General features: G+C 38.6%; 1 protein-coding gene across 1 annotated transcript in view; it reads right to left on the bottom strand.

The window, feature by feature from the left end:
- LOC136678002 (sodium- and chloride-dependent GABA transporter ine-like) overlaps positions 1–22,856 on the bottom strand; it is a 35,266-nt gene extending 12,410 nt beyond the window's left edge. Inside the window, exons 1-2 of the mRNA XM_066655748.1 lie at positions 22,334–22,856; positions 16,250–16,384 (exon numbers count right to left, since the gene is read on the bottom strand). Of these exons, the coding sequence (XP_066511845.1) occupies positions 16,250–16,384; positions 22,334–22,568 (370 nt within the window). The 5' untranslated portion in view covers positions 22,569–22,856. The remainder of the gene's footprint in view (positions 1–16,249; positions 16,385–22,333) is intronic.
- Between the last annotated feature and the right edge of the window lie 3,928 nt (positions 22,857–26,784).

Below are 26,784 nucleotides of genomic sequence, written 5' to 3'. Positions count from 1 at the left end.
CAATGAGAGACACAGATTGGCTGCATATCTGGACTTAAGAGCCCTCAAATCTAAATAACTGGCTCGCAACCTTGGTGTATAGACCATTTTTTGTTTGCAAACAAAATGAGTGAATGTCATTTTGAATCATGCTTTTGCAATATATATATATATATACTCATTGTTATATCTGTCAGTACATCTCAAGTACTACAGGTCCAATGTTGACAGTTATTGTACCAAATTAAAGCTTAAAGTCACTGATTTCCATTGATTTAGGACTAAGGAATTAAAGCCAAAATAAGATATCCAAACTTCAGATTTCTTCCTCATCAATGACAAAACCGCTGCCTCTCGAAGCCTGAGGAGCCCACAAGTGGCTCACACACAAAGTTAGCACAACAGCTCTTACCTTAGATAGTCCCCTTAAAAACGAGACTAAATCTGAGTCTCTCCATCAAACTTTTCATGAGTAATCCTCATGTTTGTGTCAAGAGTACTGGCCGAAAAAAAATCCCCAAAAAATAGTACACATTTTCAAAAATTTTTTTTAAATATGATACCTGTGGACCCATGTCACACTGCCATACTGATGTAGCTTAGGCGCTCAGCTTTCCAATGACATGTCAATCAAGTCTGTAGACCAATCAGTGGCAGAGTAATGGCAACGCGCATCCAAGGAGGAGGGACAAACACACAGCACAGCACATAAGTTTTCAGCACCTAACAGACCCAGACACCGCGACAGAGCCTCAAACTGTTCTGTTTGGCAGCCACAAGCTCCACAAACAATAATCAAGTCAATAAAAATGTTTCAAAGCTTAGATGTATTTTACTAATAAAATTTCCCCACTGAGGACATTTAAATGTAGCAGGGGTGTGGGGGAGGTTGCCTTGCTCTACAGCCAATCAGAGTGCAGCTCTTGTCTTTTAACACATCAGTCATTTAAAGGAACACTGTACTCGGTGAGAAACAAGTGTAAACATTAGAAATAAACTCAGTATATTAGAATAAAACACACCATAACTAATGTTTTTTACTGTTTGGTGTGTAAATGGCCACACCAAATGGGTAAATGGCCACTTGGTGAGGGACAGGTGACGAGTTTCTCATAGAAAGTAAAGAAAAACCCTAAGATGTTGACATTAGGTCTAGACAAGATATATACACTGTATTTTTGCAGTAAAAGTAATTATTTTCCTTATGGAGAGCTTGGGGTCTAAAGAGACACTTGGAGAGGTCATCTGTCCACTGTCTGCTCCAGCTTGAATAACTTCAAATCAGTATGAGGTATCAACTCCAAATTTTACCTGATGAAAATAGACACATAGAGACACAATTTTAAAAAGAAAAAAGTAATGGGACTCATGAACTCTTCAGTTTATAGTCACTAACATTTTTTTTAAATAAGACAAGCGCCTACATTTTAACACAAAGTAATATCATTCAGACAAAACCATGTTTTACATCACTCTTAACCACATAACACAAACAGTATGTGGTGACCTTGGTTCCTACATAAGTTCATTTAAAAAGATGATTTTAAACACATGTAAATTAATTCCACCCGTTTTGATTGTCTAAATGGAATTAACTTCACACAGTTGTAGCCATATGAAACTTATTTACCATGTAAGAACTTAGGAATTAAGGAATGTTTGATTCTTTTAGTTTTAACAGTCTTTAAGATTTAAGTGTGAGAGGACACTGAATCCTCAGATTCCCATTTGGGTTGTGGGTGACATGAGTGACTAAGAGTGAAGAGAGGTCACTGATAACTTTCAGCAGATTTAGTCCCAAAAAGTCAAATTTCTTTTACTAGAAATTAATGCACATTCATCATGCTGCACTACAATCCCCCCTTTTGGTTTGATATTTTCCTTCTGAAAGCAGCAGACCAAGAATAAAGAGATGAATGTAGACAGTAAGGTCAGTGGAGACATTCATTCATACACTCAGGGTTGATGCCATTCTGGGATCATTTCATATGGGAATAATCCTTTATTGGTTTTGATCCAATATGTAAGCTGGTATTAGTGTTCGCCTTACTTTAAAAGTGTCTGTTAGCTAGGGAAAAGTTATTTTTACCAAAGGAAATTTTCAGGGGTAGTTACCCATGCAAATACTTTCAATACTCTTTGCCTTAGTGACAATTACTGGATAAGCAGAGAGTTCATCTATAGTTGAGCTTACTACTGAGAACACTGATTTAAAGTACCTAGTGGCCATAAGCCTGTGCACTATGGAATGTGAGTGTTGTCACCTTAGATTACTGAAGTAACAAAGAAAAATAAGTTTTTCAGTAAATAAAAACATTTTACAGCAATACTGTATGTGCTGACTGCGTCATCACCTTTTGAATAGTTTATCGTGACTTAATGAATTAGCTGTGTGTAGCGACGGATGGTGATACACAATGTAAAATATGAAAGACAACTGCTTTTAATCAACTTGTAATTACACAAATCATACACAAGGGTGCACCAGAGAAACTTTAAATGCCGTAGCGCAAGTCATGAGAAAGGGGGCACCATAAATTGATTTCAGTTGCAATAGCACAAGTCAGCCACAGGGTTCCTGGTGTTTCCAGTGTTGGGTCGGTGCTGATACCTATTTACTTAACTCCTCCACTTGGAGTAGGTTCACTGGTTTGGCAAAATGGAACCACTTCAGTTCAGACACTGAAGGGCAAACACCCCCCACTGCCAGTCTTAAAAAAGCAGGGACATTTTGAGTCCTGTTTGAGCCTCTAATCGTGGGTAACTTCCCACTTTAGACCGACTTCACTATTCACATTGTTTCACAAATTCAAGGCATGAGAAGAAGAATCTGTTAGTTAACGCAGAGCACTCAGACCTTGGCTCTGTCCTGCACTGCCGTGGGTATGGATGAGAATGGTGTTTCTCAAGGAGGGATTCCCTCCAGGATGAGTAGGTCAATTTTGTGGCATTCTCTGGAGCCGGAGTGACGTAGTCTGGGTTGCTTTTTTGTTCTCACTGGGCGTTTCCATTGGAGCCAGCAGCTCTTGATTTGCCTCGTCAATCAGTTTCAGAATGAAGTCCGTGAACTTCTATCTTATCTATTTACTAATCACAGGGATGATTCCTTATTCTGGCCAGAAATAAGTTTCACCTGCTTTGATCAGCCATTAGTAAGATGTTTTACTGGGCAATAAAAGAAACAAAACAAGCAATAATAAGTTGTGACTGACACTGACAGAGTTATTTCTTAAAAGGCTTACATCTCTGTGAGCTAAAATCTAGAACTGATCCAAGCATCCTCGGTTCAGTTCTCAGATGGGTCCTTGTTCTTCTTCGTTGTGTCTTTTTGGAGCTTTCTTTTCCGAGCCTCTCTGAGTGAGTCTGAGTCAGCATCAGCATCAGAGCTTAGTTCTAGATCTAGGGCAAAGGGGAGAACCATAGGTTCCTTGATCAAAAATATTTGAATAATCCATAATCTTGAAGGTGATCAGCATACCTGTCCTACCTCCACTACATTACAATCTTAAGAATTTCAGTAAGATATGAGATTTTCTGACTACGCCACACCTGGAGGTTATACAGGCTGTTGCTCTGTTTTTATCTGTTTTTTATTTTTCTATTTTACTCAGGCGAGGACAGTGAAAGTACAGTGCAATTATAACTTTTATTTACTACATTTTATTTAGATTTTACCCTGAGAAACATTCTTGGATTTTCAGTGACTGAATCAGTAAAGTCCGCTGACTACCAAAGAAGAAATCTACAGAATGTCTTTTTGAGTTCCTGAGCAACTATGATGCCAAATTGTTAGTCTTCTACAAAGAATGACTGTTTTGAAAACATTCTGACCTTGTTATCAGAGTTTGCTAATGCTAAAGCCAGTGCTGCTGCACTAAGGTAATAGCACAAAGCCAGAGGAGGAAATCAGTTCTAGTCACTTCACTTGCAGAACAGATTAGTATGTAGTGTGGTATGATGAAGGTGTATTAATTTCTAATAAGAAATTTGACTTTCTGAGATGTGATTTTAAATATCCAAACTTTCTTTGGTTTTCAGAGACATCCCCAAGCCACACCAAGCCAAGATTGGAATTTGAGACAAGTTTTTCAGCAAGAACGGGCTCCAAATTGATGCCTGAAGGTCTGTGTCAGAGAGTCATAAAACTTAGGCTCTTTTAAGGACAGTTTACGACACAGGGTCTGGAGGGTCATGCAACTCTTCTCAAATGCAGAATGCAGAGAGACACACAGACTCAGATAATATTCCACTTTGATTCCATGTCCTCTTACACCTTTTTAAAGACTGTTAACTCTAAAAGACTCAAACATCCCAGAGTTCTTACATGGAACACAAGTTGTATATGGGTACAACTGTGTGAAATTAATTCCATTTGGACAATCAAAATGGGTGCAATTAATTTACATATGTTTTAAATCACCTTTTTACATGAACTTATGTAGAACCAAGATAGCCACATATTCTGCGATATTAGGTTAAGAATTATGTAAAACATTGGTTATTCTTAATTATATTACTTTGTGTTAACATATAATCTTTTATATTGCAAAAGTATGATTCAGAATCCTGGGACAATCATTGAACAGGGATGGTACATGTTGTTTAATGACTCTATGGAGCTTATCAAAATGAATTAAATTATTAATTATTAATCAAATAATAATTCATTATCATTGACTCCACTATGTAGTGCTTATGCCACAGCAACGTGTGCATACTATTTCCACTACAAGAACCACTGCAAGACCTCTGTGAGCTTCCTACTGGCAGGGAACATACTTCAGGAGAAATAAGAAGGGCCAGTCATTCAAAGCACCCCAAAAGAGCCATAAGACCCCAGTCCATGGCCACAGCCAACACCCTTGTATTTGGAGGTGATTCTGTTCATGATGTGAAAAATCAGAAATACATAGTTCGATGTGACCATTACATCACAGTTTCTGAACTGAATGAAAAGCTTCCTACATTGCTGGCTGAACACACAACGTGTGAAACGGATCATTGTCCATGTTGGTAAGAATGACACAAGGAAGGAGGAGTCAGCGGTACTAAAAAAAAAGATTTTAATGTTCTTTTTAACACTCTGCTCGAGCTAAACATCCAGTCATTTATCAGTGGTCCGCTGCCTGCAAGGAGCACAAATATGTTTTCCAGGCTATTTGCATTAAACATATGACTGCAAAAAAAGCTGCAGGGGAAATGGACTGATTTTTATTGATAATTTTAATCTGTTTTTGGAAAGAGAGACTTTTTATCAGGAGGTGTCATACTGTTGATAGAGAACTTTATCTTCTCTATGTGCCAATTCTCTGTTCCCAGTAGCAAAGACGCCTCAGAGTTGACAGCCAAGGACTCTGGCGTCAGTTCAGAGACACAACATCCTCCATCTACTGAGAAGGCAGAGTCTGCACTAACACTCAAGGACTCTATCACTCCAGAACAACATCCTGCCCTTTCTGACAGTACAGAATCACTGGATGAAGGCCATGCTCTACGGTATCAGCTGCCAGAGACAATGAAACTGCATGAGCAATCTACACCATCCTCCATCTCTACCTCACCATCACCCCACCTGAACCTTCCAGCAAAAATGGAGAAGCTGGTATGTGCAGGGACAAAGCTGTCACTTTCCCTGTCAGGTAGTCCTCTGGTACAGAGAAAAATCAGTCTAGATTCACCTCCACTATCATCTACTGCCCCAAGGGCCCAACAACCCTCCTTTTCCCCACTACACTCACCAATCAAGGAATTAGTTAAAACTGCTTTGAATAAGCTCAGCCAGATAGTTGAACTGTTAAACAAAACTCTTTTATAACTTAGAACACCTCAAAGAAAAAGGTAAGCTCCAAAACCATCAGATAGGCAACTTCGCTCTCATCGTCAACAAGAGCTCCACCCACCTTCTTCCAATGAAAGGGAAGAGGCCATCTCAAGTAATCAGACAGGTAGAAAGTGCTCCCCCACACTACAGTTTTAATAGTGTATGTAGACAAAACAGAAAAGGTGGTGGGACAGCCGCCCTGTTTAAAAATATATTTCAATGCAAGCATGCAGCGTTTGGTGACTTCCTCTCTTTTAAGTATCTAAGTAATGTGCTAAAAGATGCACTTTAGATTTTAATACTTACTATTTATAGACTTTATAGATTTATAGAATTTATTGATGAATTTACTGAGCTGCTAACAGCCATTGCAGCTGACTTTGATCACTTTGTCATTTCAGGAGACTTTAATGTCCACATAGATAATGACACGGACAAAACCACAAATTTTATTCTTTACTTGATGTCTTTGGTCTGTCCCAGTATGTGAATGGACCTACCTGCAACCATGGGCACACACTGGACTTGGTAATTAAAAAAGTGCTGAATATTTCATCTATAACTGTGAAAGATTTAGGGATTTCTGACCAATCCTGTGTCTTTTTTAATATTGAAACCACTCTAGCTGTTCAAACTAAGTCTGTCGGTGTGAAGAAAAGATCTGTGTACTGAGAACACAAAGGAGCTGTTTATGGAGGCTATGTCAAAAACAGTGCAAAATATCTCATTCTCCTGAAAGTGCTCTTGTGAACTTTAACTCCAAAGCTCTGAATCTTATTAACTGTTTGGCACCTCTGAAACCATAAGCTGCAGAAAAGCAGAAAGTACCATGGTGTACACAGTACAGAAACAGTCCTCACAAAGATCCTAAATGACATCCGTCTGATCTCAGACAGCAGTAAAATATTTGTGCTAGTGCTTCTCAATCTTAGTACTGCATTTGATACTGGATCTTTTTAGACAGACTAGAAAACTTGGGGGGGGGGGGGGGGGGGGCTTTCAGGAACAGTTCTCAACTGGTTAAGATCGTATGTAGCGGATAGAAATTACTTTATTGCTATTGGTAACTATAAATGAAAACGAACATTGTTGACCTTCTGTGTTTCACAAAGATCCGTTCTTGGGACTCAACTGTTTAATCTTTACGTTACCACTTGGACAAATCCTTAAAAATAATAATATAACCTATCATAGTTATGCAGATGACACTCAGATCTATTTAGCTCTGTCACCAGGTAACAATAGTCCCATCGACACTCTCTGCAACTGCTTAGTATCAGTAAATAACTGGAAGCTTCCTTCAACTAAACAAAAAGAAGAGAGAGGTGATTGTGTTTGGCAGTAAGGAACAAAGATTTGAGGTCACTGCTCAGCTTAACAGCAGATCTCTAAAGCCTAAAAACCAGGTCAGAAATCTTAGCGTAATCCTGGACTCAGATTTGAACATTAACGGCCAAATAAAGGCAATAACAAAATCTGCCTTTTATCACCTCAAGAACATATCAAAGTTCAAAGGCTATGTGTCACAACCAGAAAAACTCATTATTGCATTCGTCTCTAGCAGGCTGGACTACTGCAATGGTCTCCTTACTGGACTTCCCAAGTCCACAGTTAGGCAGCTGCAGCTCATTCAAACTGCAAACTATATAACTAGTTCTATTAAAATTACATATGATCCCTTTAGACAACATAATTAGAAAATACAATCATCATACTGATGATGCAAAGCTTTATAAGTGGACATGGGAGTGTAGAATCCTAGAAAGTACAACTGGCAAGCCCTCTCCCCTATCACATATAACATGGAACATGGAAGACGTTGGCCTGGTCTGATGAATTACGTTTTCGTTTACGTCATGGTTTGTGTTACATCTGGGTGTGTATACATCAATTATCTGAGAAAGAGATAGCCCTATGGGAAGAAGGCAAGCCTACAGAAGAAATACAATTCTCTGGGCAATGTTCTGCTGTGTTGTCATTCATGAGGATATTATATTGATGTGTACCACCTACCTAAATATTTTTAAGAATAGCTAAATCCCTCCATAGCAAAAATATTCACTAATGGCTGAGGACTATTTCAGCATGATGATGTGCCGTGCTACTGAGTTCAAGGTCTTGAACTGGCCTCCAGATTCCCTAGATCTCAATCCATTTGAGCCTTTGTGAGACGTGCTGGAAAAACAAAGTCCAATCCAGAGAGGCCCTGCCATGCAACTTACAGGACTCAAAGGATCTGCTGTTAATGTCTAAGTGCCAGATATTACAAAACACTCTCAGAAGTCCGGTGAAGTCCAAGCATCAATGGGTCAGAGCTGTTCTGGCAGTATAAGGGGAATAATATATGTGCAATGGGGCAGCTGTGGCCTACAGGTAAGAGGATCCAGCTTGTGACTGAAAAATTGCCTGTTAGATCCCCTCTACCGGCAGAAAATATCAGGGTGGGCTGAATCGAATTTTGTCAATGTCTTATGAAGCTTGTACAACATATGTTAGAAAGAATTCATATGTACTTTATACATGGATAAGTGACTTTTATCAGATCTTTGATTTTGGCCTATACTATTAATAGCTATTTTTCTTGGCTTTTAGCTAGAGTTCAGAATGATCTCTTCAATGACTGTAAAATGTAATCAAACAAAGAGAGATGTTTGGAGGACAAAGGAACTGTGCCAACAGATTTCTAATCCATCAGATATATACAGCTTATAGACCTCATATGAAACCAAAGACCAGGATTTTCCCCATGGGCCACTTCTGAGTTCAGTTAAGTAGGATAGTGTTTAAAAGCCTGGGAATTTACAGACGCTGACTTTGGCTCCCAGAAGACATTCTAACATTACTTCTGAGCCTCTCAATAATGTTTTACTGGGAAAATAATTATACACAATATGTAGAACTTAAATTTTAATCAATTCTTAAGTAACAGAGTCTAAAGATCTGGGAACAGCAGGTTGAATGATATTATTCTAAACTATATCAGATCTCTTACACATGTGAAGTTATGTATCTAAGTAGGCATAACTTCCTGAGCAAACCTTGCCCTATATTATTTGCTCTCAAAAAGTTTTAAATAGGATGCATAAACAACAGCATGTCTCAAACAATCATATTTATTTCTGAGAACATGGCTTACCTTATGAAGCTTATGTGAGAAGTAGGTTCAAAAAGTCACTTTAATGACTTTTCTTAACTGCCGTATTTCCATTTTTGCTCTGTGTTATTTGATACCCAGCACTCTTAAAAATAACACTTGCACTTAAAAGGGCCAGATCACAGTTTTTCCAGTGTTTTTCGGAGGGCCGGAATAACAGAATAGAGAGAACAGAATAACTGCAGCCAGAATAGAGAACATCTAGGAAAAAAATACTATATACCATGTCATAAATATTTTGAAATTAAAGTTGTTTATATGTCGAGAGTAAAGAAATAATATTTAGAAAGTACACGGTCCCTTTGAAGTATGGCATGGCAGTTAGTTCTGTTTGTGCATTTAAACTGAGTTTTACGGTACACGTGGGTGAGCGCACCAGGAAAACTTCTGAAAAGTGAAAAGTGCAGATATTGAATCTCCAAAAGAGCTGCGTTGAATCACAGATGGTGGCACTGTCACTTAATCAATACAAGATGGGGACAGCATCTCCTACGCAGCCGCCTGTTTACAGTGTATTGTCTCCTTACAGCCACAGCCTCTCACACATTAGGGATAAACGGCAAAGCCAGGTCCTATAAAATCTGTACACTGCTATTAGAGAGAAAAAATGATGACCATGCAGAAATCTGTGGTACTGTGGTATCTCTGACTAGCATCTGAGTGTTGACTGGCCCATGAACCGATGGCTTAAGTCCTCGGATTAGACCACCGCACGTATTCCCTAATGTTAAGCTCCTGGGCTTTAGTCAATGTTTTCTCTTTTTGGCATAAGGCTCAGCAGAGGTTTTGTTAGATGCCTCTCCCTCAACATCCAAAACAAGGCTTAGCATACCATCCCAATGCTGTTTTTGGATCCAAATGTGTCCACCAAAGTCTCCAAAGCACTAAAGCCTTATGCTCCCACACTGACCAAGTAATAATTCGAGTCTGAGAGAATCAGGATCTTGAGGCAATAAAGAGACTTGGTCAGTAATGTACATCAGAGAATCAGATTCTTGAGGCAATCAGTAGCTTTAGTGAATCAGGAGCTTCAATTAATCAAGAGCCTAAATCAGGAGCTTCAGACAACCAGCAACTTCAGCAAAAGCATCAAAGAATCAGGAGCCTTAGTAAATCAGGAACCTCTGGGAATCAGGAAATTCAGTGACTCAAGAGCTGCAGAGGGTCAGGAGGATAAAAGAATAAGACGGTTCAGTGAATCAGGAGCCTGAGTAAATCAGAAGCTTTGAAGGATCAGGAGTATCAGTTAATGAATTCTATAGACACTTTACATAGGAAAAGTAAGTAAATTAAATGATGGTTAAATTAAATAATGATTGAGTCAGGGTGCTTCAGAAGCTGTTCAGATTAATTTCTAGAAAAGTGTTAAAGTATAGCAGTGCATCTTTGGAAGAAAAACTCTTGTTGATTTAACCATAACACCATGTTATACTCTTTTATTATTCATTCTCTCTTATGATTCTGATGCCTCATGACTAAACACCTACAATAAATCCTGCCACAATGACTACATAATCACCTAATAACAATTATTCAAGATGACTGCAAAAATTAAATATTTAGCTTAATTGTGTAGAACATAAATAGTCTTGATATCTTAATCAATCAGAATGCAAAATGGATGCATTTAGAAATATAGGTCATTGGCAATATTTACTTTTAAAAGAATTTACGCAATGATATTTGAGTTCATAGATCAAAAACATAAAAACAGCATGCCAATGTGTGTTTTCATATTGGTAAATAGTTTTAGAGAAAAAGGTACACTTTTTTGTATGTCATTCAGGGTGCTCAAAATCTGTACTCATTTATATACAGCATTGATAAATAAAAGTCTCTTTATCACACAGATTCATTAAAATGTTAACAGCGCTAAAGTAACAATTCACTTGAAGGGTTCCCTTAAAATCAATTGTCCCCATTATAGTCACAGCTATTTATACCCCAGTCAGGAATTGTCCTAAAAGCAAGAGTTGACTATCAGAGATGTTTACCGTTATTGTTATTGTGTGGAGTCCTCTGTGGGAGCTTGGTTTTGCATATTATGCTGATTCCTGATTGGAGCTTTAAACATATACTGGGAGGAGATTACATTAATTCTAAGAAAGCTGCGCCAATGCAAACTACCTGGACCTTCTGAAGTGAACATGCAAAAGCTAAAGAACAAAATAACCAGTCAGAAGAGTTTGGCATAAATGATTTTTCTTACTATTTTTAAGAACATATTGTTTAGCTAAGGTTTTTCACTCTGCCAGCCAATGTGGAATTGATATATTACATCTACTATAGTTTAAGAATAAATGTGTATTTGCAAGCAACCAGATTGGTATGGTCAGACTCTTGTCATATTGTTGACTAGTTTGACTAGTCAAACCTATGCCACATGTTCAAAAATATCATTTGAATCAGTTTTGAAAACATTAACAAATGAGACATGAATTTGACTAGTCTAATTTCCTGGTTCTCTTGGCCGGTTCACACTTCTGAGTATCTTACCTGCTTAAATCAGATATACCAAAAATGTACATGTGGGCTCTTTTGTTCTTTATATTTTACAGCAGTTATTAAATATCATATTGACTCTTTATACTTTCTACTGAATGCCACTGCGGAACTGTAGAAAATGCAATTTAGTATATTAAATATTTGTGAAACGTGAGAACAAGGAAACAAATCCAAGGATATTTTCACATAAAATAAAAAACAAGTCATTCAAAATTACATACAGAAAGAGCTACCTGCATCAGTCCTTCTGTAAAGAAGCAGTCGCTATAGACTGAAATGAGTGATATATCAAGGACGGACCCAAAAGATTTGACCGGGTAGACTATCTCTGTCTTTGAGGAGATAAAAAAAACTAAGGAGAGAAGTCTGGAGTTAGAGCAAATGAAAGCAAGACCTTTTATTAAAAACAAGACAGCATGATGACTGTTGATGGCTTGACCACTGATGGCCTTTTTGGTCCACAGCTTAAGAGAATTAAAGAAGATTCCTATCATGGATATCCATTTCAGAATCCTCTATACATGTCCAGTAGGAACCTTTCAAATTCAAAATTGTAACTTCTCTCAATTTATTTCATATTGCTTTTTGTGTATCTGTAATTCAAGGTACAAGGATGTTTAAGGTTACTGCTGTGGCCTTTACAGGATTATGTTAATTTAAATACAGTGCTTCCTGTATGATATATTCTAGCTGACATGGTAAGGTAGCACATAAATAAAAAGATAGGAAAGGATAAAGGAAATGTTGTATTTGCTAAATTTACAACTCTGCTGATATGCAAAGTGTCAGCAAATATAGCTGAGTGCCTGGTATGTACCTTTCTATGAATACTACCACTTAGAACAAGGAAACATGACTAAGGATATATTAAATTTCCCACAGTACATTCAACACTAAAACCAGCATCTTCATTTATACCATGACCGAAACATGGGAACTCGAAACTTGATTGGACTGCTGATGTTATGATAGGTAAAAGTTTATTCATTCATTCATTATCTGTAACCGCTTATCCAGTTCAGGGTTGCGGTGGGTCCAGAGCCTACCTGGAATTATTGGGCGCAATGCAGGAACACACCCTGGAGGGGGCGCGAGTCCTTCACAGGGCAACACAGACACACACACACACACATTCACTCACACCTATGGACACTTTTGAGTCACCAATCCACCTACCAACGTGTGTTTTTGGACTGTGGGAGGAAACCGGAGTACCTGGAGGAAACCCACACGGACACGGGGAGAACACACCCAACTCCTCACAGACAGTCACCCGGAGCGGGAATCGAACCCACAACCTCCAGGCCCCTGGAGCTGTGTGACTGCAACACTACATGCTGCACCACTGTAGGTAAAAGTTAATAAACTAATAATCCTAATTTTCTCTTTGCTGGACAGTACAAGCAGAAAAAAGGAAAAGGACTTAAGGTTTATGGTGGCTGGTCAAATCATGTACATCGAAAGCAAAAGTATCTAAATGCTCTATTTCATAATTTAGCTTTAACACAATATGGTGATGGAGGTAGCAATCAGGGCCCCTAAGTGGGTCATAGGCTGGGAGAGGTTCCATGATGGTACCGGGCTTCCCCCAGTCAGGGCTTACATGGACAACCCTGATGACAACTGTGCCTTGCACATGGTGGTTGCTGGGGAAGTTTAAAGATAATCTGAGTTTGGCTAGGCTGAAAGTTAAACCAAGCAAGTCTTGAAGTCTGTCGATTCTCAAAGGAAATTAGGATTAGGAAAGGATATTTGAATGGAGGGAGAAATGATTCCTACAGTACTGGAGAGACCAGAGTTTAGGTAGATGGTGCAGTGCAGTACTAAATGATACCGACCAAGTTGTGGGAATAAAGGCTGAATTAGTGAAGGTTATTAAGTAGTGTGGCATGGTAAAGGAGAGGGGTACTGGAGCTACCACTCACAAGTTAAGTTAAGGTATTTAAATGTGCAAATGTGAGTTGTAAGATCACTTTGTCAGGATCAAAGGATGCAGTGGTTAAAGCAGCAGCGCCAGTCACAAAAGCTGGAAAGAAGTGGAACCCATGAGTGGCAGTGCAGCTAGCCAGGAGCTCTTTAGAGCTAAGGGATGTGCTTGGCCAAGTGCAAAGTGGAAGAGTGAGCCTTGGGTCATGTGATTCGTGGGAAGCGTTTAGTAAGGCCACATCACCAGAGAGAAGACAAATGGTGACTAGATTTATTTGTGATCAGGAAGAGGAGGCACAGTGTGCAACAGCAGTGTCACAGGCAAAACAAGGCCTGTGGGAGAATCTAGAGAAGCGGAAGATCACTTGGCAAGAATTGTGGGCGATGGAAGCAAGTTGTATTAAGTTTTTGCTTGGAGAAACTTATGATGTCTTTCCAACTCCACAAAATCTTTAACAGTGGGTAGGTGAAGACCCTAGTTGTAGAGCTCAGCTTGTAAAGTTATTTTATCGCAGTGTAGGTATACATGGAAAAATAATCAGGTGCTAAGTGTTTTAGCATGTTTGTTGGACAGCAAATGCTTAGAGGTAAACGAATTAACGAGTGGTTAGGTTTGTGCATGAGGGTGAACGTATTCAAGAGTGTGCACAGGCTATAAATATTGGTAGATGGGGCAAAGCACGAGATTGGAAATTGCTGGTGGACATAGGCAAAAAACTGCAGGTCCAAGAGTGCATTGCATTAACTACACTGAGGCTAGATATGGTGCTGTACTCTGAAAGTAAGCGGATAGTTTATTTCATAGAGTTAACCTTTCAATTTGATGCAGTAGACGAAGCATTCGAAAGGAAGAAGCTGAAGTAGACAGACTTGGCTGCTCAGGTGAGGGAACATAGGTGGCAGGCACATGTTAGACTGGTGAAGATAAGTGTTAGGGGATTTGTAGTCAAGTTTTCCACATCCCTGCTTGTGCAGTTCAGCTTCAGGGGCCGGAAACTAAGGACAGCTGTAAAGGAATTATCAAAAACATCTGAAAGGTCTGAGTTTGTGGATAAGGAGAGCACAGATTAGTTGGAGAAATGAACTGTAGAGGTGCTGTTGTGTTGGTGGGTGATGTACAGTGACGAGGGGAGGTGCCTACCTGATGACCCCTGTGAAGTGCTAGTGATACAGTGGGTGGTTTGGGTACTCATGTGACGGGCTCAATGAGTAACCCTAGATGTTAAAGTTATCTGGTTGCAGATTGGATCACAACAACCTTAAGGTGTAGCTGTAGGATTGGAACAATAGAAATGATGTGGCTACCGGTAGGAAGAGAGTGGGGTGGGCCCTATGTAAAGCTCTCATGGATTGGCATAGGATATTTTTCATCTTATCTTGTGTATGATTATAATAACTGGGAAACCCTCATGAAATAATGCTTGATCAGATATCAAAAAAGAAAAGAAATTAGTTCTGATGATTGGTAATTTGGCAGATTAGTCAAATTATTTTTTCTGCAATAGTAGGTGGTTCTTGACCACATTAAGCAGCAAAAGGAAACAAATACTCCCTATGTGTCTGGCAGTGCAAGTAGTGGGAGTCCATGTAGTGGGTAATACTGCAAACGTCTCTGAAGAAAACCAGAATTAAATAATATACCAAAGTCTTTTTAAAATAAAGAACTTGAACTTGTATTTTTTCCTAACAAAAAATATGAACATTGCTAAAAAAAAATCAGTGAAGCTCTGTAAGAAATATCTAGAATAATATCAACTTCTTTTTTTGATGATTCAATTACAGAGTCAGCTTTACTCAGATAAAAAGCAGTGTTTGCTAGAGTTAATAGAGTTTACTGCTGTGAAATCTGAGCCACTGACCTTATCAAAGCACCACTGAGTGATCAACCATCAACAGGTCATCAGATATCATCCCAAGTTGCAACAGACCAATATAACATGTTTGGTAACTCTTACACCAAAGCAAACAGAAGCATAGCAAAGGAGGGAGTGAAATGTTTATCAAGATCACAGAAGACAGTATGGCAAAATTACAGAAACAAGTGCCATCAAGAAAACATACATAATAATTACAAACAAATTGGATTTTGGATGTTCATTGGTTTACATTAAGATTAAAGATAAAACATAAATAGCACACAAGCTATAAGACTGATGTTTATTTTATCTGTTGTTGTATACTTGCAATTAAAACTGATCAGAATTGCTCAGACCAATTTTCATTATGTATGCCATAACAAATCTTACAATTTGTTGTTAAAAGAGAAGTCTCAGCAAATAATTATTTTTTCCGTATTGTTTCCAAGGTTTGTTTTCATTAGGCTTTCAGTTACTCAAAGAAATCTGAAGGTTACTTTTCCAAACCTCAAATTCAATTGCAATTCCTGTTACTTATATTCCAAGGGCTGTTTCAACTTGAAAAAAGAAATGCAAAGTGGTCTCTGGTGTTTTTTCAAAGAGCATTGTTGATTATCTTTATTTTTAGTATTTTTCAACATGCATTAGTATCAGTCATATATTTTTTGTTGTGGCATGTCATGTATTTTTGCCTCGAGACTGTAATTTTAAATTTTTTTTTATGTCATGGAATGAATGAGAAGCAAGATTCAGTGCAAGGAAGTAGACTCTGTGCTTTGCAAAAATACCACTGACCTACTAATCTCTGAACCCACATGTATAGCTCATATGTGGGACAGAAAGTAATGAGTCATTACATTTGAAACATCACTGGTACTTTAGTTAACAGATACAAATACTTTCAGGTTCTCTTGCCTATTTGCTGGACGGAATATGCAGAAAGTAAGGTAAAATACTGAAGGTTTATGGTGGCTGGCAATCATTTATTCTTGCACAAAAATCACTCACCTTTGAGAATGGGACAGACTTTGGCCAGTGCATGAACCGGCCCCAAACGTGTGTACTGTCCAACAGCATACTCCATGAAGAGCAACGGGATACCACACAGGAAAAGCATGATTAAATAGGGGATGAGAAATGCACCTAAAAATAGACATATTTGTGGTAAATTACAGATTAAAGTTTAGTTTTTGTTAATTATTTATCAGATTTAAACATGTGCATTTGTACACTCATCTGAGGATTTGGAGTGCCTATCAACCCACAAACTGTAAAATAAAACAACTGAGTCAGTTCCTTCTGGGATGTAAACATTCTTACACAAAGTGCAGAGACTTTAGAATAACCAGCCCAAGAGAGGAAGAAATTCCCTATTCAAATCTCTGAGTGTGTACCTTGGAATGTGCATGTGTACACAACTTGTAATTTGGAATGTGCATGTGTACACAAATTTTAGGGTAAATAGTCTCTGCACTCCATATAAAATGCAGCACAAAATCAGATAGATTTGTTTTTGCCATGTTTTCTGACCACAAAAAAAATGATTGGGTTGTTCTGTTTTACAGTTTGTGGGTTGGAAGGCTCTAGACATTCCAATTAATTTTAGGATGTACACAACATATATTTGTTATTTTATGCCCGCTAGGTTGGTCCTGAAAATGCACCTAAACAAAAAATTAGGACTTTCTTGTGGTCCTTATAGCTAAAATAGTTAATTATTGTAAAAAATATTGGTTTTAAATTAGGGCTGGACAACAACTTAATATCAGTATACATCACAATATAAACTGTTTCAATAACAATGATAGGATTTTTAAACACATTTTCATTATTTCAGTGAACATTATTTGGATTGGCGACTCAAAGGTGTCCATAGGTGTGAGGGTGTGAGTGAATGTGTGAGTGTGTGTTGCCCTGTGAAGGAATGGCACCCCTCCAGGGTGTTCCTGCCTTGCAACCAGTGATATTGGGTAAGCTCCGCACACACAGCAACCCTGAACTGGATAAACAGTTACAAATAATGAATGAATGAATATTGTATTGTAAACAAATGTACAATATATAAATGAAAATAAAATAAACTTCAATTTCATAAGAGCTATGTGGATTTGATAGTCTTTAATAGATAACCTTACTATGGTCTGGACAAGGTGCACACCCACTTTTCCAACAGTAGTATGCAGGTCCCCTTTTGCTGCAGTATTTCTGCTCTCCTGGGTAGGCCTTTGCAGCATTCATTCATAAGAGCAATAATGAGATCAGGTTCTGATGGTTGATTCGTTCTGCATCACTAATTCCACTCCATTAATCCCATACGTACTGAATGGTCCTCCATCACACTATGGAATGCAGTTACTCTGCTCCACAACCCAATGCTGGAGAGATTTATACCCCTCAAACCACTGCAAGGCATGGCACATGGTGACCATGAGCAGCTTCAGTAGCAACCTACTTCATTTTATGTGTCTGATCAACTGAATACCTGGGTCAACAATGGTTGTGTCTTAAACTACTTAATTCATTCATCATAAACATACACAGGATAAGATGCCAATCTATTAGAGCTTTACATAGGGCCCACCACACTCCCTTCCTAGCTGTAGCCACAAAATGTATGTTGTTTGAATATTACAACTCCACACTAAGGTTGCTGTGGCCATTTATGATCCAATCAGCAATCAGCTATATCTAGCAGCATTTAATAGTATCCTACACCTACCCACCTGGCTGTTTATGATCCGCTCAGCAATCAGCTATCCTTAACAAATACAGTTACTCATTGAGCCCAACACATGAGAACTCAAACCACCCACTGCATCACTAGCTCTTCACATGAGTCATCAGGTAGGCACCTCCCCGCATCAGTGTTTTGCTGAATGATGTCCACGACACCTGCAGAAGGCTCAACAGTGAAGTCTGTCATCCTTGACCCACACCCCTCCAAGCTATAGTGTTACTGTCCTACCTTACTCTTAAGCATCAACAGCTGTAATTCCAAACTGGCCTCCCTGGTGACTAAGGCTGTACCTAGCCCCACTGGCACCGTTAAAGCATGCTCAGTGCCACCAGTTCCATGTGAACTTTACATGCTACATCACCAACAACCACAACAGCACCTCACAGTGTTCTCCTTATGCACAACCATTGACTAGACCTTTCAGGCAGACTTGGCAACAAATCTCCACCGGTCTTACATGTGCCTGCCACTTGTGTTCCAACACCTCAAGTCATTGTCCACATACTTCATCCTCTTCCTTTTGAATGCTTCATCTACTGCATCCCCAAATGAAACTGTTAACTCTATGAAATAAACTATCCATTTACTTTCAGTTTAGAGCACCATATCTGGCCTCAGTGTAGTTGCACTCTGGGACCTTCAGTTTTAAACCTACGTCTACCATCAATTCTAATATAATTTATATGTCACCAAATGACATGTAGTGTTAATGTGTGAATGAAATTCCAGAGGAGGCAGACAGTTGAATTGACCTATATCTACCCAGGCACAGTGCCATATCAGTTTAAGATTAACAGCAGAATAAACAATGTAAACCAGAGTAAGCCAAAATCAGAGAGAGCATAATGTAGGTGAACTCACTGATGCACAAGAAAACTCAAATGTCACAAATTACAGGACTCTATTAGAAATATGTCCACTGTCAATGCTTAGTATACAGTGAAACCACTGTGTCAGGAGCACTGGTACTCTAACCACACGGTTATACCCTGCAGTCTACTGCTGAGGAAACTAGTCATGCAACTCAATCAGTGGCTTGCTTTCCTATACTCAGAGTACATAATCTCCCAATGAGCTTCGGTAGACAACAGTTAACGGTCAAATATAATGTGTTTTGTCACAGTTTTGATAGAAATGTCATTGTTTTTACCTTAGTCTCCAAATAAGCCCTCTGACAACCTTACAAGTTGTCTGACTAATGCTCAAACAATGGAACAATGAACTACAGCAGTGTTACCAGTATTTTTTTGATTACTTTTTTTTTTTTTGCAGTGTTTTCACCCTTTATTTTTATCTTCTACAAATTTGGGAAATTCTCCACATGATTTCTTAAATGAGACATCCAAAGTGATGAATGCTTCTAAAACCTACCTCACAGAAAGCCATTACATGAAACTGTTAAGTTGTTACATTATTTTACAAACATTGTTCAAAAGGTTTTAGACTAAAATGTGGAAGGCTATAACATCATTATATATATATATATATATATATATATATATATATATATATATATATATATATATATATATATATATATATATATATAACTCACTTAGAACTTAATGGCAGCAATACACCTCAAAATAATTAGGGCAGGGCCATGTTACAATTGTGTAGCACACCATCTTCTTTTAACAACAGTTTGTAAATGTCTGGGAAGTGAGGAGACCAATTGCTGGAATTTTGGAAGAGGAATCTTGTCATATTTTTGTCCAATGTTTTCTATTAGTGCTGGACTGCAGGCACCCAGTTCAGCACCCTGACTCATTTTCTGTGAAGCCAAGCTGTTGTGTTGGATGTAGTATTTAGTTTAGCATTGTCTTGCTGAGATATGCAAGTCCTTCCCTGAAAACATGTACTGTTCAGCATTAATAGTGCTTTTCCAGATGTGGAAGCTGCCAACACCTTAGGAACTAATGCAACCCTATAGCATCAGAAATGAAGGCTTTTGAACTATGTGCTGGTAACAAGCAGGGTGGTCCTGCTTGTTCTGTAGAACTGTAGTCTGTAGAACATGGCGTCCATTATTTGATTCATCTGAACTTAAAACAGTTTTCTATTTTGCCTCAGTCCATTTTAAATGAGTTTCTGGATCATATTAAGGCTTCTTCTTTGCATGATACAGTTTTATGACCTACAGGGCAAACTGTTCACAGATAATGATTTCCGGAAGTGTTTCTCAGCCCAGTGATTTCCAGTATAAAATCATTCATTCATTCATTCATTATCTGTAACCGCTTATCCAAGTCAGGGTCGCGGTGGGTCCAGAGCCTACCTGGAATCATTGGGCGCAAGGCGGGAATACACCCTGGAGGGGGCACCAGTCCTTCACAGGGCAACACAGACACACACACACACATTCACTCACACCTACGGACACTTTGAGTCGCCAATCCACCTACCGCCACACTCTTTTTAAAATCGCTCCTCTGGCTGTTTTTTATTAGTACCACTTACATTTCCAGTTTTTGTGAGGTGTTAGGCAGATTCACAGTGAACCATGTCACAATAAAATGCTGATGTCTCCTCCCTATGTTTTCAACCTGTTCCAGCTCCACACACGCCGGAGTCAAATAACCTGGAGACTGTCATGCTTAGCAATGGTTACTAGCCTTAAGTGTACATGTTTGAAGTGGAACGTGGGCCAGCTTGAGTAGGTGTTTCAGAGGACTGGACTGGAAAAATTACTAATGTCAATTAATTAACCCACCCATGGTCAGAAAATAAGGTAATATCTCTCTAAAATCCCAATATTTGCCCGTGCATCTATCATGACACCGTCTTAAATATGTCACACATGACATGATCACTACTCTGTCAGATGACGGATTTTATATAGTTCACTGATAACAGCCCGGATGATCATTTTCACCTTTGTCATAGATAACTTGATCTCTGTATTTCCTGAAAACATTTTGGAAGGTAGACTCATCTGACAACAGCAAGTTTACACTGTCTTTTTTCCACTTGCCTAATTTCTGCATACAACTGATGTTTCTCTTCCTTTTTGATATATTTCTTGATGTCAGTTCCCCTAAGTACATTTTTAATTATTTGTGTCCCTTGCCAAGTGTCTTTTTTTCCAGCTCTGTTCCTTAGCCATACCCTACACCTCTGAGCCTAGGTGTGACAGTGAAAGTATTCACAGGAGATTTCTATCATGCCTCCCTTTATTGACTCTCTCTGTGTCTTTTGTTTGTGGTTCACTGTTGTATTTCAATGTGTGAATGACTTGTTTTACAGGATTTATTTCATGTGTAATAAATTCCCACCTCTGTGTATCCTGCTGCTTCAGCATCTGCTTTGTTCACTGCATGATAACTTCCAAAGTAAACTGTCTTTTTATTTGCAGAATACATTTTATATTTATGGGTTTTATTTTGTTGTTGTTGTTGTTGTTGTTGTTGGGGTTTAGTTTACATGGTACGTGATTTTGTGGGTTTATGTGTTGTCTGGTCTGTGGAGTAGTGATGATGGCCTGTTGGTCTGTAGTTGACTGTTTGAAAAATCTTTAAAGCACAAAGAAAGAAAAAAACTGGCACTGACACTGATACATACATGGTATGTGACATAATATATATAATGTCATAACACAGAGCCGGGTAATGTGTCATAACAAGTATTTGGTGTTGTCTCATAACACACAGGGAACTCCTGTCATAAAATCTATTGGATATAATGTTTTAAAAATATGGTGCATAGTGTCATAAAATCAGGTGTCAGGTACATAATATGTATTGGGTATTTTGTATCACATAATACCTATTGGGAACCACATCATAACAAAACTGCCATGTCATTACACCAAGCCTGTGGAACCATGTCATAACAGGTATTAGGCGTTGTGTTATAACACAGTGTACTCCTATTGTAATAAATATTTTGTCATTACACTGGGTTTCGTCTCATAATATCTATGGGGTATCATGTCATAACACATAGTGGGTACCGTGCCTTTATGTATATTGTGTATTGTTTCATAATATATTGTGTATAATTTTTTAAACCTATTGGGCTTTGTGTTATAACAAATGATATTGTACCGTAGTATATGTCGGTAAAAATGGAACATATACTCAAGTATCCTGACATATTTATAAAGTTACAACGTTGTCTTGTATAGGGATACGTATTGTGTATTTCAGCATTGTTTCACGTAAAGGGTGTAGTTTTGTAAAACATTGAGAAACAGTATTTACTATTACAATGCTACTGTTCTCAAACATCAATAATCTTAATATGTATTTTGTAGCCTAGTAGCAATGCGTATCAGCAACTGTAGTAAACTTATAAGTATCGCATAATGATGCCGTATAACCGTAGCGCGTCGTTATTCTCATTACGTGACTCACCTCCTCCGCTTCTGTAGCACAGATATGGAAACCTCCACACGTTGCCGAGACCCACAGCGTAACCCACCGAGGCCAGGACGAACTCCAGACGGCGAGACCAGGTCTCTCTCTCCTGTGACGAGATTTCCACATCCTCCAGCTTCATCAGCTCCACACCGCCGGCTTCCTCCACACTCTCGGTGGCCAGAGAGCTGCAGCCGTCCGTGGGAGGTTTACTCTCTGTTCCCTTCCCCATCTCACTGCAGAATACGAGCTAAAACGCTTCAGTTTCAAATATAAAAATGTAAAGGAGTGCAGAGGCTCAACCTGAGTAAGTAAAGGTCATAGAACTGACCGGGTGACAAAATGCTGGTTTTATATCTTCCTCAATTTGAGGCTATAGTCCAACCAGGTACCAGTTTATTATAAAGCTGATTTCTGACCGGCCCGCTTTATCTAGGTTCGAATGAATGGAGAGATAAACCTCACTGATCTACAATAATTCACATTTAATAATCCTTGTTTTCCCCACCCCGCAAAATTCGCCCTTTAGAGTGACTTCGATATGATTCCTATTACACAACTTTATTTCCTTGTAGTCCAGTCCCCGTTGTTTCCTTAGTGGCACGTTGCTGAGGGACGCCAGTTATACGGGTAAACCCCGCCCTCTTTGCACTCTGATTGGCTAATATAATCCTACTATATACTATCGACTAATATAGCTTACTGTTACAGCTGTATCTATGGCATACATTTCCGTTATTATCTGTATTACCTTTATAGACATTCCTTAAAAATAGTTGTTTCTGATAATTTACGGTGTGTATTCTGCCGTCACAGGTGTCTAAGTACACAAGCGTTTGTATCTACAGAGAAATACAATGTGAACCAATACATTTGAGATGGAGTGGCGTTTATTATCCAGAACGCATTATCCTTTAGCAACTGGACGGATATAGCCAAAATAAAAATAGAAACTCTGGCCATTCAGAACAATTCCAGGAGTCAGTAAATAAAAGAAACGTATTAAAATAGTTTCAGACCAGTATAAGAACCCGTTCTATGATAACTCGATCAATCGGAGCACTGGGAGGGCGTGGCCTGGCAGAGATTGGGTGGAGCTACTGATAAGATAACGCTACTGGTTAAAGAGCGCGATGATGTAAGGAGACCCGCCCCTCCACACTGGTGTCTGTTAGACTCGAGGAAAGATGAATTTATATAACAATAATGTTTCATTTATATAGCGCCTTTCTCACATTCAGTGTCGCTTTACATCAATATAGACATAAATAAATACAGGGGAAGGAAAAAGAGAAACATTCAGTAGGTTGGCGAGAAACATTAATAGGCTTCGACCCTGTGCTGTCGAAAACATTTTAAACGCCCCTAAAACACAGCGAATTCAACCACTTTAAACTAAGCTCAATGTTAAATGTGGTATAAGTAGGCATAAAGCGTCTCAACATTGGACTGTGAAGCAATAAATCAGTGAGGGAGCTCCATTCAGTATTGGGAGGAGTTGGGGTAGGGCATGTGATACAGAACTTATAATCCCACACGAATACATGATATACTAATTTGAATGCTATTCACTTTTATTTTTTTTCAAAATATCTTTTACATAATTATTTTAATGAGTTTATATAATAAATTCCTGCAATTAACTGCAATTAATTATTCCTGCAATTAATCTTTTGGTTGTCATAAACAGATTATTATTATATTTACACACCCACACACCCACACACACACACACACACACACACACACACACAGAGAGAGAGAGAGAGAGAGAGAGAGAGAGAGAGAGAGAGAGAGAGAGAGATTGGCACATATTCCTCTCTATGTGTGATGTGTGTGTTGCTGTTGTACAATAATGTGATGCCTAAACAGAAGTCCCACTTGAACCTTAACACACTACAACCACTCATAGTCTGTACACTTCTCTTTGTCATTCATTCATTCATTCATTCGTTATCTGTAAGCGCTTATCTAGTTCAGGGTCGCGGTGGGTCCAGAGCCTACCTGAAATCATTGGGCGCAAGGCAGGAATACACCCTGGAGGGGGCGCCAGTCCTTCTCTTTGTCATTTATTTGCATCTTTATTACTTTACCACTGCAAAGCACTTAAATGTAGCTCTTTGGACTTATAGACTTGTTGCTAAGGAGATATATTACACCTGCACAAACTAGGGAAATGTCCCTAAAGGGAATTAAGTGAAATACCAGAAATTCAAGAATTGGTGTCCAAATGTAATTAATTCTCGGAATAATGAATGGCTCGGCTCGACACGCTTAAAACTTGTCGCTTTTCCACTGGCAAGGGTCTTCCGCGAAATGGAGACGGTGACGTCGAAAAAACCCGTCTCTAAGTGCACCCAACTTCCAAGACTGTTATTATGGACACACCCAGAACTTAAACCTGTATTTTCAAATATTCTCGCTCTCTCTCTCTCTCTCTCTCTCTCTCTCTCTCTCTCTCTCTCTCTCTCTCTCTCTGTCACACACACGTGTGCAAATCCAGGTATTTGCATAGAGCATTATCTATGTCAGAATCTCTGTTCAAGTTTGATTTGAGAGTGCAGCTCTTTGGAAAATAGTTCGTTCACCATGACACAGCAAAGATTGTTCACCATGACACGGCAAAGTTTGTTTACCATGACACAGCTTGTGTGTGTGTGTGTGTGTGTGTGTGTGTGTGTGTGTGTGTGTGTGTGTGTGTGGGTGTGTGTGGGTGGGGGGGTGTTGCTGAGAAAAGGGCTTGGTCTCACAGACTGACTACATACTGAGAACAATAACACTTTACACACAGACATGACCTAACATTAGTCCCATACAACAATGACTGGATACGGATGATACATTTATAGTTACTGGAGATATATAATATGTACTAATAATAATGAATACAAATTGTAATATATTAATAATTATTCCTTATTAAACCAGGCTATGAGACTAATTGTTATAGGTGTGTGATTTTCTATTTCACTGGACTTTAATCTGAGACACTACATGGAAACTCTCATTTGAATTCCATATTATTTCAGGTATTCAGTCTTTACTGGTCTGGCTTATAATGATTTGTCCCTTTAAAGGGGACAAACCCATTTTTTACCCCAAATCTCTTTATTATTCAAGGGGAAACCATTCGCAGTAAAAATAAATCCTATAAAATGTAAATTACCTTTCTGGTAGCTCAGCTAACACTAAAGTACCATTTATATTCAGTATATACTTGTCAAGTAAAATATAATTGTTTAAAACTTTTTACAAGGCAATGTGAGCAATGTTCAAACACAAAGCAATTCAAAATACTTTACAGAATCAAAAGAAACAGTAAAAATAAAACAATTAAGCATAATAATTAAAAACATAAAAGCCCTTTACAACAGTAATAAATGACATGATTAAAATTACATAAAAACATAAATAAATCAAAGCATTAGAACCTCATTAGAACATCTAGCACCTCAGAAAGGGCTTTGCACAAATAGTTAAAATTAAAATGATTGGAATAAAGACAATAAGTTAGAATATAAAATATGCAAGCTTTGCAAAAACTAATACGCTGTTGCAGAATTTAATGTTAACAGTACTTTAAAACCTGACTGACTCAGATGGTTCCAGAATTGTAATTTCACATACTCTGCTTCATAACTTTCATCTTTTATAAGATATATGGATGATTAAGGATATCATATGAGAGCTGGGACTGTATTCTTTCCTTTGTCGTGGTGTAATTTATGTAAATTATGTAAATAAATTATTAAAATAAAAACAAATAATGAGGAATCTGCCTCAAGCAAACAATGTACAATCCTTATTTTAAAAAAGGTAACTTTTTCATCATCTGTATTATAAGGGGAATTGTATATTATAGTGCATTACCTCCGATACCAAGTGCAGAAGGCACAACAGAGACTCTACTTCCTCAGGAAGCTGAAGCACTCCCACCTCCCTCAACACTTGCTGGTGAACTTTTACAGAGCCACCATCGAAAGCATCCTGACATACTGCTGCACAGTATGGTTCACCAGTTGCACAGCACAGGACAGGAGAGACCTTCAGCGAGTGGTGAGAGAGGTGGAAAAACTCATAGGAACTTCACTAACTCTTTTAACTACTGCCTGAGAAAGGACGCTAAAAACTGCATTTCACTGTTTTAACACTGTTCTTGAACATTGTTTTCTCAGCGATAATAAAAGCTATTCTATTCTTAACACAAGAGGGCACCCTAACCATTCATTTAACGCCTTATTCAAGGTAATGGAGGTCTCATTACTTCATTCATTCATCATCTGTAACCGCTTATCCAATTCAGGGTCACGGTGGGTCCAGAGCCTACCTGGAATCATTGGGCGCAAGGCAGGAATACACCCTGGAGGGGGCGCCAGTCCTTCACAGGGCAACACACACACACACATTTACTCACACACTCACATCTACGGACACTTTTGAGTCGCCAA

Source organism: Hoplias malabaricus, chromosome Y, assembly GCF_029633855.1.
Source record: "Hoplias malabaricus isolate fHopMal1 chromosome Y, fHopMal1.hap1, whole genome shotgun sequence".
Lineage (NCBI taxonomy): Eukaryota > Metazoa > Chordata > Actinopteri > Characiformes > Erythrinidae > Hoplias > Hoplias malabaricus.
Note: the sequence above shows the minus strand (reverse complement) of the source record. Positions and strands in the feature narration are given on the sequence as shown.